The sequence below is a fragment of the Saimiri boliviensis genome, chromosome 2 (genome assembly GCF_048565385.1).
Source record: "Saimiri boliviensis isolate mSaiBol1 chromosome 2, mSaiBol1.pri, whole genome shotgun sequence".
In the NCBI taxonomy this organism is placed as follows: Eukaryota; Metazoa; Chordata; class Mammalia; order Primates; family Cebidae; genus Saimiri; species Saimiri boliviensis.
Window position 1 is genome coordinate 186,127,013 of NC_133450.1, and position 17,417 is coordinate 186,144,429.

At 39.5% G+C, this 17,417-nt stretch overlaps 1 protein-coding gene and 1 pseudogene across 6 annotated transcripts in view; both read right to left on the reverse strand.

The window, feature by feature from the left end:
• UBAP2 (ubiquitin associated protein 2) overlaps positions 1-17,417 on the reverse strand; it is a 163,385-nt gene that overhangs the window by 49,167 nt on the left and 96,801 nt on the right. For 4 of the 6 annotated variants that reach the window (XM_074394978.1, XM_074394977.1, XM_039474616.2 and 1 more), the window contains 3 exons: positions 11,408-11,462; positions 9,598-9,701; positions 541-606 (listed from right to left, as the gene is read on the reverse strand). In XM_074394978.1, the coding sequence (XP_074251079.1) occupies positions 541-606; positions 9,598-9,701; positions 11,408-11,462 (225 nt within the window). The remainder of the gene's footprint in view (positions 1-540; positions 607-9,597; positions 9,702-11,407; positions 11,463-17,417) is intronic. The other 2 variants (XM_074394979.1, XM_039474617.2) reach the window with 1 other exon arrangement.
• On the reverse strand, positions 3,764-7,486 carry LOC141583746 (oligosaccharyltransferase complex subunit ostc pseudogene; annotated as a pseudogene).

Below are 17,417 nucleotides of genomic sequence, written 5' to 3' on the forward strand. Positions count from 1 at the left end.
GAGTGGTATATCAGGAAATTACAGGGGAAACTCCCACATCAGAAGCAAGTGCCACGTTGTTGTAGGAACTAGCCATACCTACATAGACTATAAAAAATTCCAGACATTAAATACAGAAGGCAGAGGCTCAGGTCTTACTCATATTTTAGAATATTAAAATTTTACTTTGGTCCACATTAGACCTACACCCCAAAACCTAAGGGAAAAACTTCAACAATCCTTATTTTTAGCTTAAAACAATATATTTCAGACGAATGCTTTATGTTCAATTTAACTTGGTGTTAGTCTTCTATCGAATATATGTTAAAGAAGGCCACTTAGGAACAAGGAAAATGATGAAAATTCTGTGGCACTTTCAAAGTCAATTAATAAAACATTTCCATTAGCAAACTGAAAATGTGATTACCAAACAATTGGGTATAGTTTACAAACATTTATCTGATAAATTTTCATTAACTAGCCTTGATATAAAAATAAAAGATACTACAAGCAATTTGTAAGATTCTTAATTTTTAAAATTAAAAAATTAAATATTCATACCTTTGAGTCCGTAAGAACTTTTGTTTGGCAGATCCTGAACTATGTTGTGAGACTTTGATGCCAGTTCTGTGGATCAATGTGAAATAAGGGTTTAAACATATCAAAACAATGAAAGTATTTATCACAAGAGAAGCTGGTCACCACCAAAGTGATGTATACGCTGCATTACTGCCCAAGGATAATGAAACATAACTGAAATCCATACTGTTGCAAGCCAATGCAATTCAAGTCACAAATCTTATTCCTGTTGGCTCTTGGACACTCAAAATACCTTACTTATTCTCATTCTCATGCCCATGTTTAGCAAGCTCCCTTCTTATTCATCAAAGAAAATACTGTAATCTGTTCAACAGGTAACAGTTTTTAGAAAACTGCATTCAGATTTGTGGTGATTATACCATCAACAGTTGTGTTTCTGAGCCTATAACTCTCTTATCAACAAGCCAGTACCATTCTGTGAGGCCTCTGGAGAAACAGCCAGCACCATCAGCTGATGACATCCTTTAACTGTATTTTACAACAAACTCACTTTGCTTATCTAAATACTTTTCAGCAAGAAATCTGCTCCTTTAAGTAACTGGGAGGGGATGAAAGAAAGAGACGATGAATGGGAAAATAAGAAAAAAGGTAACTGACTAATTCAACATTCTGCTTCAACACTTGTACAACATTCGGCCTCAAAGCCATGGAAGTGTGCACAGCTTCCACACACAGTTCTTCCACACTGTGTGGAAGCTGTGCACGGTGGTGCAAGCCTGTAGTCCTAGCTACACAGGAGCGTGATGCAGGAAGATCACTTGAGCCCAGGAGTTCGAGGTTGTAATGCACCAGAATTATGCCTGTGAATACCAACTACACTCCAGCCTAAGAAACAAACTAGGACTCACATCTCTTTTTAAAAATAAAATAAAATAAAATAAAAGCAGCAGCAGCAAGGGCCGGGAACAGTGGCTCACACCTGTAATCCCAGCACTTTGGGAGGCCGAGGCGGGCAGATCATGAGGTCAAGAGATAGAGACCAGCCTGGCCAACATGGTGAAACCCTGTCTCTACTAAAAATACAAAAATTAGCTGGGTGCGGTGGCACGCTCCAGTAGTCCCCGCTTTTAGGAAGGCTGAGGCAGCAGAATCGCTTGAACCCAGGAGGCAGAGGCTGCAGTGAGCTGAGATCACGCCACGGCACTCCAGTCTGGTGACAGAGCGAGACTCTGTCTCAAAAAAAAAAAAAGGCAGCAAGAAAATATCACATACAGAGTTTTGTTCAGGTATGTTTTCATTGCACTTTTATAAAACCCTAAAAATGGGATTGTCAGATTTTATGATAAGGGTATGCTTTCCCACCAGGCATGTATATGACTACCTGTTATTCCACAATCCTCACCAGTACTTGGAATTTTTAGTCTACTTTAAAGCAATTTTAATAGGTGAATGGGGGTAATTCAATGTGGCTTTACTTTGTATTTCTCCAATGACTAATGATGATGAGCATATTCTTGTGGATTTGTTTGCTATCCATTTACATTTTCCCTTTAAATGCAAATCTTTTGCTCTTATTAACTTTATGTTAAAATAATTATAGATTAACAGGAAATTATCCTGCACCAGTCTCCATGTTAAAATAGATATTACACAAAATTTACAATTTCTAACTCTCTCCAGGTGTACAATTTAGTGGCACTGAGTATATTCACAATGTTGTACCAATCATCATTACTATCCATTTCCAGAACTTCTTCCATTTTTTTCCCCCATTTTTAATTGCTCATTTGTTTTAGGGGGTTATTTTCTTATTACTGAATTGAGAGTTCTTTATGTATTTTGTATATAAGTCCTCAATCAAATATGGATTTTTTTTTTTTTTTTTTGAGACGGAGTTTCGCTCTTGTTACCCAGGCTGGAGTGCAATGGCACGATCTCGGCTCACCGCAACCTCCGCCTCCTGGGTTCAGGCAATTCTCCTGCCTCAGCCTCCTGAGTAGCTGGGATTACAGGCACGTGCCACCATGCCCAGCTAATGTTTTGTATTTTTAGTAGAGACGGGGTTTCACCATGTTGACCAGGATGGTCTTGATCCACCCGCCTCGGCCTCCCAAAGTGCTGGGATTACAGGCTTGAGCCACCGCGCCCAGCCAAATACGGATTTTATAAATATTTTCTCCAAGTCTATGGCTCATCCTATCATTTCATTTCTCTCTTCAAAAGAGAATTTTAAAATTTTTGATAAAATGTACTTTGTCAAGTTTCTCTTTTATGACTCAGGCTAACTGGACCCTATATAAGAAATCTTTGCCTAACCTAAAGTCACTAAGATTTGCCACTAGCTTCTTTGTAAGTTGCACTTTTAGGTTTCATGTTTAAGTGTAAACCTGCAGGATATTTTTTGTATATAGTATAATGTATGGCATTGAATTGCCTCATAATCTTTGCCATAAACCAATGAGCCATATGTATATATGTTTATTTCTAAACTGCTATGCTATTATGTGTCTATGCTTTTGCCAGTTCCACATTACCGTGCTTACTGTAGCATTAGAGTAGTTCTTAACATCAGGGAATTTGAGTCTTAGAACTTTTCTGTTCTTTGCAAATTTGTTTAAGCTGCTTTAGTCCCTTTATTATTACATAAAAATTTTAGAGTCAAGTTGTCAAGGCCAGGCACAATAGCTCACACATGTAATCCCAGCACTTTTGGAGGCTGAGGCGGAGAGATCACTTGAGGTCAGGAGTTCAAGACTAGCCTGGCCAGCATGGTGAAACCCCACCTCTACTAAAAATACAAAAAAAAAAAAAAAAAAAAAAATTAGCTGGGCATGGTGGCACACACCTGTAATCCTAGCTACTCAGGAGGCTAAGGTAGAAAGATCACTTGAACACAGGAGGTGGACGTTGCAGTAAGCTGAGATCACAACACTGTACTCCAGCCTGGGTGACAGAGTGAGACTCCATTTCAAAAAAAAAAAGGAACCACGTGGTCAAAAATCTGCTAAGATTTTGATTGGATTGTGCTAACGCTCTCAATTTGGAGAGAAATGACATTTCAAAGATATTGAGTCTTCCAATTCATGAACACTGAATATGTTCCCTTTTATGAGGGTCTTTATTCTTTCCCAACATGTTGCATAATATCAACATACAAATCTTGCATACAGTCAGAAATAGAATTTTTTTTGTACTACTATAAAAAGTACTGTGTCTCTTATTCTTGTTTGCAATTGTTCATTGCTAGTAAAGTAATACCATAATTTTTTTTTTTTTTTTTTGAGACAGTCTCATTCTGTCACTAGTGCTAGAGTGCAGCTGCACAATCTCAGCTCCCGGGTTCAAGCGATTCTCCTGCCTCAACCTCCTGAGTAGCTGGGATTAACAGGTTCCTACCACTACATCCAGCTAATTTTTTGTATTTTTAGTACAGAAGGGGGTTTCACCATGTTGGCCAGGCTGGCCTCAAACTCTTGACCTCATGATTTGCCCACCTCAGCCTCCCAAAGTGCTAGGATTTCAGGTATGAGCCCAGCAAGAAGTACCATAATTCTATTTTAAAGATGGTTATAATTCTACATGCATTTGTTAGAATTCATCTTCTGTACCTCTAAAAAGGGGAGAATTTTATCTCATATATATATATTACATCAACAAACCTCCTTTTTTAAAAAACCAGTAGGGAAGGTTTACATGAGATGGACTATCATGGATAAATAAATTCAAAACTGAGTTGTAAAAACTAAATGTCACAACAGCTTACTCCTCTATTATTCCTCTACAGAGTAAATATTCCTCTATTATTGTCTTCTTTATTTTCTCAATAATGTTTTATATTTTTTCTAATCTTACATATCTTACATGTCATTATACTTATTCCTAGGCATATCTGGTGTTTTATAAAGCTACCAGCAATTTTTTTCCATTTTCTGTTTGTTGACAGTTTACAGAAATACATCCATTCATAAAACTTGTGTCATGTATCTTGTACTTGTGAAACTCCCCAATAATTTGTCTATAGATTCGTTTACACAATCACAAAAGAACGATTTATTCTCCCTTTCCAATCCTTATGATTTACTTATTTTTTCTTTATTGCACTGGTTAGGACCTCCAGTACAGTGTAAATGGAAACAGTGAGTGCATGTGTTTTTATCTTGTTCCAGAGGAAAAACATTCAATACATCACCACTGACTGTAATACTTGCCATAGGTTTACAGATGTTCCTTATCTGATCAAGAAATTTCTTGTATTCCTAGTTGCCAGGGGTTATTTTTGTTTTTAATTAGAAAAAATATTTACTTCTACTCCTTTCATAGATCTTACTGTTCAGGAAACAGTCATACATACATATTTGGAATAATGTACTATCATATCACACTCTCTAAAAGCAAAGCACCATAGGTAAAGTTGATTAGCTATATAGAATTATCAGCTTATGAAATCATGATTCCTGATTTTACATTAATTTCTGAAAATCTGAAATATCATCTCCAAAAAAAATGTTAAAGGGGCTGTAAAAACTGATCACTTTATTCACTGTTATATTTGTAGACTGGAGTATATATTCTTTAAAAAATGAAGAACTAAGAAGAAAACGCCACTCAACATCATTGATATGTCAATAGGTCAGCAGAAAAAAAAAAAAAATACTGTGATAAACTTGTCTCTTTGATACCAAGAAGAAATTCTACTCCAAGCTTCAATATACTTCCAGTATTTTTACTACATATTTCTTTACTGCTGCTCTTCAATCTTTTCCACATTTCATATCAGTAAAATGTCACAGCCTTTAAAACTTCATTGACAGGAGCAAATCCAGTTAAATCCACTGATTTCTTCTCAAAAGGCACTCTAATCTATCAGATAGCCTGGCAGTTCATTCTCATGAATAGCCACGAAAAAACTCAGTAGGCCACAGAAATCCAAATAGAAGAAGGTATCTATTGGGTTTGGGGATATTTGGTGCATTTGATTGGTCCAGGATTATAAAACCTAACCATCCCACTGCAAACAGGAAGCTGAATGCAAGTCCTTCCATAATATATTGTCCATTTACTCTGTATGCCAAGAAAGCTACTGGCCTCTGACGCCCACGTTCAATCAGTCACAGAGCCAACATTTGGAGGTTCAATGATAACATCATAAATTATTCCTCTGGTGATGAGATGCCAACACCAGAACATACACAGCCATGGCAGAGGGCATGTGCAGCCTGGTCAGCTTCTTCAGCTTCAGGTTGGGACATTCAAGCACTATGAATGGGATACTGTACGAAGTCTCCATGTTGGTGGAATCAAAGGCCATTCTTGGGCTCAAGCCCCACATTTCACTCAGAAACACTGTTTTAATCATGAACAAATACTGAATTTTATTGAATGCTTTTCTTTATTGAAATGATCATATGGATTTTTCTCCTTAATTCTGTTAAGTGGATAGTACTCATTTCCATAGTATTTTTATATATAATGCACATAACCAGAAATCTACCCTTTTAAAGTAGACAGTTGAGTAATTTTTAGTATATTCACAATTTGTGCAACCATCACCTCTAATTCGAGAACATTTTTATCACTCCGAAAACAAACCCCATACCCATTCGTAGTGACTCACCACTTTTCCCAAACTGTTCCAGCCCCAGGCAACCACCAAGCTAATTTCTGTCCCTGTAAATTTGCCTAACTTGGACATTTCAGATAAATAAAATCTTAAAATACAATATATGTGGTCTTTTTGGTTCTCTGCGTTGTTTTCAAGGTTCATCCATGTTGTAGCATGGGTCTTAATTCCTTTTTATGGCTGAACATTACTCCATTCTATGTATATTCTATATTTTGCTTATATACATTCATCCACTGATAAACATTTAGGGTTTTTTCCCCCAGACCTGTTCAATAAAAAGTATAAGTTATTTCTACTTTTGTATAATTATGAGTTATACTGCTATGCATCCTTTTCTACAAGATTTTATGTGACCCTATATTTTGAATTCTCTTGGGTATGCATTTAGGAGTTGATTGATTTTTAAAAAGTTAAACAAAAAGCTGGTAATGGTGGCTCACACCAGTAATCCCAGCAAATAGCTGGGTAGGAGAATCTTTCAAGCCAAGAGTTCAAAACCATCCTTGGCAACAATTCAAGACCTTATCTCTACAAAAAAATTTTTTTAATTCACCCGGTGCAGTGGTGTGTGCCTATAGTCCCAGTAGTAAGTATCAGAGAGGCTAAGGTGGGAGGATGGCTTGAACCGAAGGGTTCAAGGCTGCAATGAGCTATGATCACACCACTGCACTGCAGCCTGGGCAACAGAGTGAGATGTTCTCTCTTTAAAAAAGAAAGAAAAGAGGCCGGGCGCGGTGGCTCAAGCCTGTAATCCCAGCACTTTGGGAGGCCGAGGCGGGTGGATCACGAGGTCAAGAGATCGAGACCATCCTGGTCAACATGGTGAAACCCCGTCTCTACTAAAAATACAAAAAGTTAGCTGGGCATGGTGGTGCGTGCCTGTAATCCCAGCTACTTAGGAGGCTGAGGCAGGAGAATTGCCTGAGCCCAGGAGGCGGAGGTTGCGGTGAGCCGAGATCGCGCCATTGCACTCCAGCCTGGGTAACAAGAGCGAAACTCCGTCTCAAAAAAAAAAAAAAAGAAAGAAAAGAAGGTGGGGTGCGGTGGCTCATGCCTATAATCCCAGCACTTTGAGGAGGCCAAGGTGGGTGAATCATTTGAGGTCAGGAATTCAAGACCAGCCTAGCCAACATGGTAAAACCCTGTATACCAAAAATACAAAAAAAATTAGCCAGGCATGGTAGCAAACACCTGCAATTCCAGCTACTTGGGAGGCTGAGGCAGGAGAATCACTTGAACCCAAGAGGTGGAGATTGCAGTAAGCCGAGATCCACCTATAGTGGATCTCCAGCCTAGGTAACAGAGACTCCATCTCAACCCGCCCCCCAGACACCCTCCCACCCAAAAAAGTTATGCAAATCTTAAATACCAAGTGTAATTTTTTTTTCTTTTGAGACAGAATCCCACTTTGTCACCCAGGATAAAGCGCAGTGGCACAATTTCAGCTCACTGCAACCTGCGCCTCCCAGGTTCAAGTGATCCTCCCACCTCAGTCTCCCAGGTAGCTGAGACGACAGGCACATGCCACTTACGCCTGGCTAATTTTTGTATTTTTTGCAGAGATGGGGTTTCACCATGTTGCCCAGGCTGGGTCTCAAACTCCTGAGCTCAAGTGATCTGCCCACCTCAGTCTCTCAACGTACTGGGATTACAGGTGTGACCTACCATGCTCGGCCCAAGTATAATCTTAACCATGGATATGGTGATCTGTTTCAGTCTTACTAAATTCTATTTTCAAATATTTCAGTTTCAGATTTTGACAAGAGTGAAATTAGTCATAATTCCAAATTTGTTGCCATAAAATTTGAAAAACAGTATCTTAGAATTTCCTAATATCTATACGATCTATAATGACAGTCCTTTTCTCCTTCCTGGAACCAATTATTCATGTTTCTTCACCTTGTCTTGATGGTCTCATAAGAAACTTAACAATTTTAATAGTGCTTTTAAATAACAACTTATAAATTTTGCTGGTTCTCATTACAGTTTCTCTATTTACAGTTGGTTAATTGTGCTTCTGGTGGTACTCTCTTACTTTTTGGCTATGGTTGATGTTATATGGATATTTGTAGGCATTTTTTTTTTTTTTTGAGAGACAGGCTTGCTCTACTGCCGACGTTGGGGTGAAGTGGCACAATCATAGCTCACTGCATCCTTAACCTCTCAGGCTCAAGTGACGGTCCCCACACTTTAGCCTCCCAAGCAGCTGGGACCACAGGTGCAGACCACCATGCCAGACTAACTTTTAAGTTTTCTTAGTAGAAATGAGGTCTTATTATGTTAACCCAAGCTCCTCTCAAACTCTGGCTCAAGTGATCCTCCCACCTCAGCCACCTAAATGCTGAGATTACAGGCGTGAGCCACTACATCTGGCTTTGATAATTTACTGAGCTATGTTCTAAATCAGGGTTCTATTTCATTATGTTAAATTATGTTTTTTGGTTTTGTTTTGTTTGAAATGAAGTCTTGTTCTGTTGCCTAGGCTGGAGTGCAATGGCACAATTTCAGCTCATTGCAACCTCTGCCTCCTGGGTTCAGGTGATTCTCCAGCCTCAGCCTCCTGAGTAGCTAGGATTACAGGTATGTGGTACAACACCTGGCTAATTATTTTTGTATTTTTGCAGAGATGGGATTTCACCATGTTGGCCAGGCTGGTCTCGAATTCCTAACCTCAAGTGATCCACCCATCTTGGTCTCCCAAAGTGGATTACTGGTGTGAGCCACCACGCCTGGCTAAATTATGTTTTTATAAGTATAATCTTAATACTTAGTGTACAAAGAGCTGTATATAAATAAACAACCAATATTTACCCCAAGAATTTCAGAAAATAATGTAGAAACAGCATGATACAGAAAAACCTACAGAAGCAATGTCGCTACAGGCCCATCTATCACCTACCACATTACCATATATTATCTGGCCAAAGACTCCACTATTAGAAATGATAAGTACTTCCAGTAAAAAATTTTCTCCTCAGAAATTGATTAGAGTGTGGGTTTGTGTTGATTTATTTATGCCAATTACCTTATATAGCCTCTTTCTTAGTTTGCAGAAAGGAAAATCAAATTCAATGAGACTTGTATGTGACAGACTTTGGCAGTAAGAACCAACTAAGAAGTGGAGTTTCGCTGGAGTGCAATGGTGCTGTCTTGGCTCACTGCAACCTCCACCTCCTGAGTTCAAGCAATTCTCCTGTCTCAGCCTCCCAAGTAGCTGGGATTACAGGCATTCACCACCACGCCCAGCTAATTTTTTTTTTTTTTTTTTTAGTAGAGACGGGGTTCCTCCATGTTGGTCAGGCTGGTCTCAAACTCCCAACCTCAGGTGATCCACCCGCCTCGGCCTCCCAAAGTGCTGGGATTACAGGCGTGAGCCACCGCGCCTGGCAGAGAACATAAAACTCTTAATAGCGCCAACATTTAAAACTCATCTCTGGCAAAAACAGAACACTTACCAGTTCCCTCATCTGCACCATTCTGAGCAGCTTCCCAAACCACTAGTTTTGTCCCACATACATCTGTAGATGTAGAATCTGAATAGTCCGCAGGATTAAATGTCCTGGGGTTTGAAATAAAGAAATAATAAAGGCAAAAGAAGCAAGCACCTAAGCCAAAATATTAACTATATATGATCTCCACCAAACAAGCCCAGTCCCTTCTTACAGCCACTGTAAAAGAATCATCTCTCCTTCCCCTAGTTAAATATAACTAATTCTGCCAGCCATGATGATGCAGATGTGAAAACCAGAAGTTGCCTAGGAACCTTCCACACACTCTGGTATAATAGCCTTATTTTCCTAAAACACTGTCCTCAGCATCCTAAAGCAGACAGGGAAACCCATAGTCTTTCAAGGCAGAATAAGGGCACTTATGAAAGTTCTGCTGAAAAATAAGGAATAAATAAGCAACAGGTTATCTTTTTCCCAAGACAGAATCCAAGTTTGGCTTTGAACCTTTTACAACAGATTTATATGCTCCTTTACAGAAACATCAGATAAAGAAAACATTTTGTTTCTTTTTTCTTTTTTCTTTTTTTTTTTTTTGAGACAGAGTTTCGCTCTTGTTACCCGGGCTGGAGTGCAATGGCGCGATCTCGGCTCACCGCAACCTCCGCCTCCTGGTCTCAGGCAGTTCTCCTGCCTCAGCCTCCTAAGTAGCTGGGATTACAGGCATGCGCCACCACGCCCAGCTAGTTTTTTTGTATTTTTAGTAGAGACAGGGTTTCACCATGTTGACCAGGATGGTCTTGATCTTTCAACCTCGTGATCCACCCGCCTCGGCCTCCCAAAGTGCTGGGATTACAGGCTTGAGCCACCGCGCCCGGCCCAAACATTTTGTTTAGAATCTCTTTTTATTAAAATCCTAAACTGAACACCCACTTTAACTGAATGATGGTTCCGAGATCTAACATGAGCCAAAACAAATAATACCTTTAAAATTTTCCCAAAGGAAAGTGAAGTAAACAGAAAAATCTACACAACAATTTAAAGCTATGGGCAGAGTTTACGTCTTAAAATGCTCCTGACAGTTTGCTCCCTGTGTTTGGGAGCAGAAGGCACCACCACATCTACAGAGCAATGACACCAAGAGTGGTGCCTAAAGTTTGAGAAACAAAGGGCTTTTCCTGTAGCCAGTTCCCTTCCTTGACAGTATCTACGTACGGATTCCACAGGACGTTTTAAAACTTTTTCTAAAAATCCAAAGGAGCTAATGTTTTAGTAGTAGCAGAAATTAAAATAACACCCAGAAACAAGAAATAAACCTGATTTTAGTACCTCTGTGCCTGTTCATTGTTGACTATTACAATTCAGGAAAAAGGTATCGCTTATGCATAAATAAGCATTACATTTACTTAGCATTCACAGACAACGGCTGGATTAACTAATATGGCTCTTAGGCAGTGCCATTTAGGTATGTCTGCAGGTATTTTGTCTCTACTTTACATGAGGTGCTACTGACATTTATCAATAGTACAGAGAGGAGAGATGTTGCTAAACAACCTACAATGTGCAGGAGACCCTACTACCCCATGGAAATATTATCCAATCCAAAATCTCAATAGTGCCAAGGCTAGAAACCCTGCTCTAAGGCCTAATTAAAAGATCAACTTTATTTATACTATTTTTCTTGTTAGTAAACTCTCTTTAAGTATAAAAATCACTGGATCCACTATGACGACTAAATTAGATGCAGGGTATTAGACGCAATAGAAGAATAAAAACTAGGGAAGTAAATAACTATAAAAATAGGATGGCTATGACTTACCCCATGCCTTGGGTTGAGAACCTTCCTGCCCCTCTCCCTCTGCCATGTCCAAATCCTTTAAAAAAACAAACAATTACAGTATAAAATAATACTTGTGTCCTATACCATTACACCTCCTTCTTCATCCTATACTCCCTACCCAGACAATATCACCATTGTTCCTTCCTAATGGCACCAACATTCCAATCCAGGGTACCCAATTTACTGATTCCTGCTAATGCAACTACCTATACCCAGTTAGTGACTTAAAAGGCTAGAAAAGAATTCAATTCTCCTTGGATTATGTTTGTGGTATTTGATGGCTAAACATAGGAAGGTTATATTATAAAATAGTCCACATCTTTTAAAATCAAGAAGGGCAAACATCATGGAATTATAAGCCATTATTATAAGGCATTGTTAAATTCATTTTAAATACTAGGTCTTTGATCAAAGACCAAAATGGCAGCAAGCAGGAGAACAAGCAAGCAAGAGGAGAAAATTATGACTAGTACCTTTCCACATTCTCTTCATTAAAATCCTAAACTGAAGAGGAAAGGCCTAAATCTAACAGCTAAAACTGTAAAACTCTCAGAGGAAAACACAAGGCAAAAGCTTATTAACACTGGATTTGGCAGTTATTTCTTGAATATAACATCAAAGTTATAGGTTGAAAAAAGAAGAAAAAAGACAAACTGGATTTTATGAAAATTAAAAAGGCTTTTCTAGGCCAGGTATGTTGGCTCACGCCTATAATCCCAACAATTTCGGAGGCTGAGGTGGGGAGGATGGCTTCAGCCAGGAGTTCCAGAGCAGCCTGGGCAACACAGGGAGACTCCCTCTCTACAAAAATATTTTTATGGGCATGGAGGCATGTGCCTCTAACTTAGCTACCTGACAGGCAGAGGCAGGAGGATCCATGAGCCCAGGAGTTGGAGGTTGCAGTGAGCTGTAATCAAACACCGTACACAGGCCTGGGTGACAGAGCAAGACTCAAAAGAAAAATCTGTATCAAAACACATTATTAGCCAAGCATGATAGTTCATGCCTGAATCCCAATACTTTGGGATACCAAGGCAGGTGGATTGCGTGAGCTCTGGAGTTCAAGACCAGCTTGGGCAAATAGCGAAACCTCATCTCTACAAAAAATACAAATATTAGTCAGGTACAGTGGTACACGCCTGTAATCTCATCTACTTGGAAGGCTGAAGTTGGAGGACTGCTTCAGCCCAGGGGGTTGAAGCTGCAGTGAGCTGAGATTGCACCACTGTACTCTAGTCTGTGTGACAGAGTAATACCATTTCTCAAAAACAAAAGCAGAAACAAAACACCACAGTATCAAAAGAGTAAAAAGACAACCCATAGAATGGAAGAAAATATTTACAAATTATATATCTGATCACAGAGTAACATCTGGAATATACAAAGAACTCCTAAAACTCAACAACAAAATATTAAATTCAAAATCGGCAATAGCCAGGCCCAATGACTCATGCCTGTAATCCCAACACTTTGGGAGACCAAGGCAGGTGGATAACCTGAGATCAGGAGTTTAAGACCAATATGGCCAACGTGGTGAAATGCTGTCTCTACTAAAAATACAAAAAGTTGGCACATGTCTATAGTCCCAGCTACTCAGGAGGCTGAGGCAGGAGAATCGCTTGAACCCAGGGGGCGAAGGCTGAAGTTCCAAAATTGCACCACTGTCCTCCAGCCTCAGTAACAGAGCTAGACTTAAATAAAATAAAATTTAAAAAAAAAAAAAAAAAAAAAAAAAAAAAAAAAAAGCCGGGCATGGTGGCTCACGCCTGTAATCCAAGCACTTTGGAGGCCAAGGCAGGTGGATCGCCTGAGGTCAGTTCAAGACCAGCCTGACCAACATGGTGAAACTCTGTCTTAAAAAAAAAAAAAAAAAAAAAAAGCAATAGACTTGAATAGGCATTTCTCCTAAGAAGATATACAAATGACCAATAAACATATTAAAATATACTCAGTATTACTGATCATTAGGAAAATGCAAATCAAAACCACAATAAAACAGAATCTCATATTAATTCAGATGACTACTACCAAAATCAAAATAAAAACACAGAAAATAACAGGTGTTGGCAAAGATGTGGAACACACCATTATGCACTGCTGGTGGAAATGTAAAACGGTATAGCTGCTGTGGGTAACAGTATGGCAGTTCCTCAAAAACTCCAATGATTGACCATATGATCATGCAATTGCAGTTGTGGGTATACGTTTATACAACAAACTGAGACCTGATACAATGGTTCACATCTATAATCCCAGCACTTTGGGAGACCAAGGCAGGAGAATCACTTGAGGCCAGGAGTTCAAAACCATCCTGGGCAACACAGTGAAACACATCTCTACAATTTTTTTTTTTTTTTTTTTTTTTGAGACAGAGTCTCGCTCTATCACCCAAGCTGGAGTGCAGTGGCATGATCTCGGCTCACTGTAACCTCCACTTCCCGGATTCAAGCAATTCTCTGCCTCAGCCTCCTGAGTAGCTAGGATTACAGGTGTCTGCCACCAAGCCCAGCTAATTTTTTTGTATTTTTAGTAGAGACAGGGTTTCACAATCTTGGCCAGGCTGGTCTTTAACTCCTGACCTTATGTTCCACCAGTCTTGGCTTCCCAAAGTGCTGAGATTACAGGCGTGAGCCACCATACGTGGCCAATAAATCTTTTTTTTAATTTTTCTTAAGAAGGCAAAACACAGAGCTGTTACTGTGACTTACAAGAATCTAAGAAATTCAGCTAATTAGCTGTAAGAAGAAAACTTTCAGTCTAAAGCTTTTGGCAAGAATACAGGCCAAAATTAAACAAACTACAAAACAAGGAAACTATTCTCAGGACTTATAACCTTGAACTGAAAAAAAAAAAAAGCAGTACATTCATACCACATTATATTATATTGCTATAAAAAGGAATGAAGTACTGATACATGCTACAACATGAACGTTTAAGTTAATCCCTTCAGAGTAAAGGTGAGGAGGAACCCAAATCATTAAGAGAAAGAAGAGCCATAAAAGACCACATATTATACAATTCCATTTACAGGAAATGTCCAGAACAGAAAAACCTGCTTGAGCTCTACAGAAATAGAAAGGTGATTATTGGTTGCTTAGGGTTGAGGTGGAAGGAGGAAAGAATTAGCAAAATGATAGTTAAAGGGTAAGGTATACTTCTGAGGTGAAGAAAATGTTCTAAAATTGCTTGTGGTAATGACTGCACAACTTGTTGAGTATACTAAAAACCATTAAATTGTACACTAAATTGATGGAATGTATGGTATGTAAATTTTATAAAGAATATTTCCTTTTTTAGGCCGGGAGCAATGGCTCATGCCTAAAATCCCAGCACTTCAGGAGGCTGAGGTGGATGGATTACTTGAGGTCACAAATTCAAGACCAGCCTTGTCAACATGGCAAAACCTTGTCTCTACTAAAAACACATATATATAGGCCAGGCATGGTGGCTCATGCCTGTAGTCCCAGCACTCTGGGAGGCCGAGGTGGGTACATCACCTGAGGTCCGGAGTTTGAGACCACCCTCACCACCATGGAGAAACCCCGTCCCTACTAAAAATACAAAAAAATGAGCTGGTCGGGTGCCTGTGATCCCAGCTACTCAGGAGGCTGAGGCTGCGGTGAGCCAAGATTGCACCATTACACCCCAGCCTGCAAAACAAGAGCAAAACTCTGTCTCAAAAAAAAAAAAAAAAAAAAAAACTCTATAAATATATATATATATATATATATATATATATATATATATATATATATATATATAAAAATTAGCCAGGCATAGTGGCACACGCCTGTAATGCCAGCTATTTGGAAGACTGAGACAGAAGATTAGTTTGAACCTGGGATGCAGAGGTTGCGGTGAGCAGAGAAGACATCATTGTACTCCAGCCTGGGTAACAAAGCCAGACTTGTCTCACAAAGGAAAAAAAAAATTATTTAATTAAAAAATCTAACCCATCTTCCCCATAAATTCTAGCAAGATAACAGAATTACTGTTTCCTACTCACTTGGCAGTAATGCTACTAGTAATATTGATTTTTGTGTATATACCATTTCCCTGCACTGTTATCTGGAATAAACAGATTAATCTAGCAGCTCGGAATAAAGATCCAGAGTCTTTTAATGACAAAAATCAAGTCCAACATTTCCAAAGATTATCAAAGTAAATAAACCATGTTATGGTAAGTGCTATACCTTTCCACCTCAAGCACTCTACTACATCTCTATTGAATGACTCCTCAAGGTTTTGTTATTTTTTGACAGAGTTTTGCTCTATCACCCAGGCTGGAGTGCAGTGGTGCAATCTTGACTCACCGCAACCTCCGCCTTCCAGGTTCAAATGACTCTTGTGCCTCAGCCTCCCGGGTAGCTGGGATTACAGGTATGTGCCACCACACCTGGATAACTTTTGTATTTTTAGTAGAGACAGGGTTTCACCATGTTGTACAGGCTGGTATTGAACTCCTGACCTCCAGTGATCCACCCATCTCAGCCTCCCAAAGTACTGGGGTTATGGGCATGAGCCACAGTGCCCAGCTTCAAGTTTTGACTAATATTTACATCTTCTATGCTGAGAATCCAAATGGAAAAGATGCTCATTACTCCTTTTTTTTCCCTTTTTCTGAAATAGGATTTCACCATGTTGGCCAGGCTTCCAGTGATCAGCTCACCTCAGCCTTCAAAAGTGCTAGGATTGTAGTGTAAGCCACCATGCCCGGCCGAGTTGCTCATTATTCTAAAAACCAAAATTCAAAGAACAACCAACCATCCTCACCCCTACTGGGGCAGATCTTAACTGCAGACATCCCTCCTTTTCAAACGCGTATAACCTGAAGGGAAGCAAATGCAGAAAGTGGCTTAATCTAAATAGTCAGAAAGTGGCTTAATCTAAATAGACAGAAAGCAATCCCTTCCCTCATCCCCAAAAGACAGCAAGAAGGTCTTTAAAAGCTAGATGTGCCAGAAACTGTGATGTAAACATGAATTTATCACTGCCCACCATGAAACTTTAAGGTCCTGACTAAAATTAGTCAGGCATGGTGGTGCACGCCTGCAGTACCAGCTACTGGGGAGGCTGAGATGGGAGGATTGCTTATGCCCAGAAGTTAAAGGCTACAGTGATCTACGGTTGTGCCACTACACCCCAGCCTGGGTAACAGTTTGTCATATCAACAAAGCTCCTGACAGGGCAGAGTAGCTCACACCAATAATGTCAGCACTTAGGGAATCCGAGGTGGAAGGACTGCTTGAGCTCAGGAGTTTGAGGCCAGCCTGAGCAACACAGCAAGACACTGTCTCAAATATAAATAAATAATTTAAAAAATTCCTGATTTCTCAGGACTAGTTCAATAATATAGATGGTACTACTTCCATGTCCAGGGACCTGTTCAGGCCACACACAGAAACGGGCATCTTTGGGGCTTTTCTGGCTCAGAGACTTGGAAGCCCATTCCTCTATATCCCTGGGCCAGGTTACATTCCCAGAGAATTTGGAATAACCCCTCCCCAACCCCAAAGAATACTAAATGAATCAAATGAAAACGGCAAAACATCCCTAGATTTCAGTGAGGAACAAAGCTTTTTCACAGCAGTATCTTCAACAACATAATAGGTATTTAAATATCAATTGCTACATTAAAGAATGACATGTAACCCCAACTTCATAAATATGGAGTCTTTCATGGATTAAATTCTCATACACAGAGGCACAATAATGGCACTATATGATTACACGAAATAACCTATCTGTTCAGTAACTGATTTGAGAATCGGCATTTTTTTAAATGCTATGTGAAACCAGCACCCAGAGCGAGACTCCTTCTCAAAAGAAAAAAAGAAAAGAGAAGGTACTACAGAGAATTCGAAATTTAAAAGTAAACTGGGTCTGGTGGCTCAAGTCTGTAATCCCAGCACCTTGGCAGGTCAAGGTGGGAGGATTGCTTGAGCCCCATAGTTTAAGATCACCTTGGGCAACACAGCAAGAGCCCCTT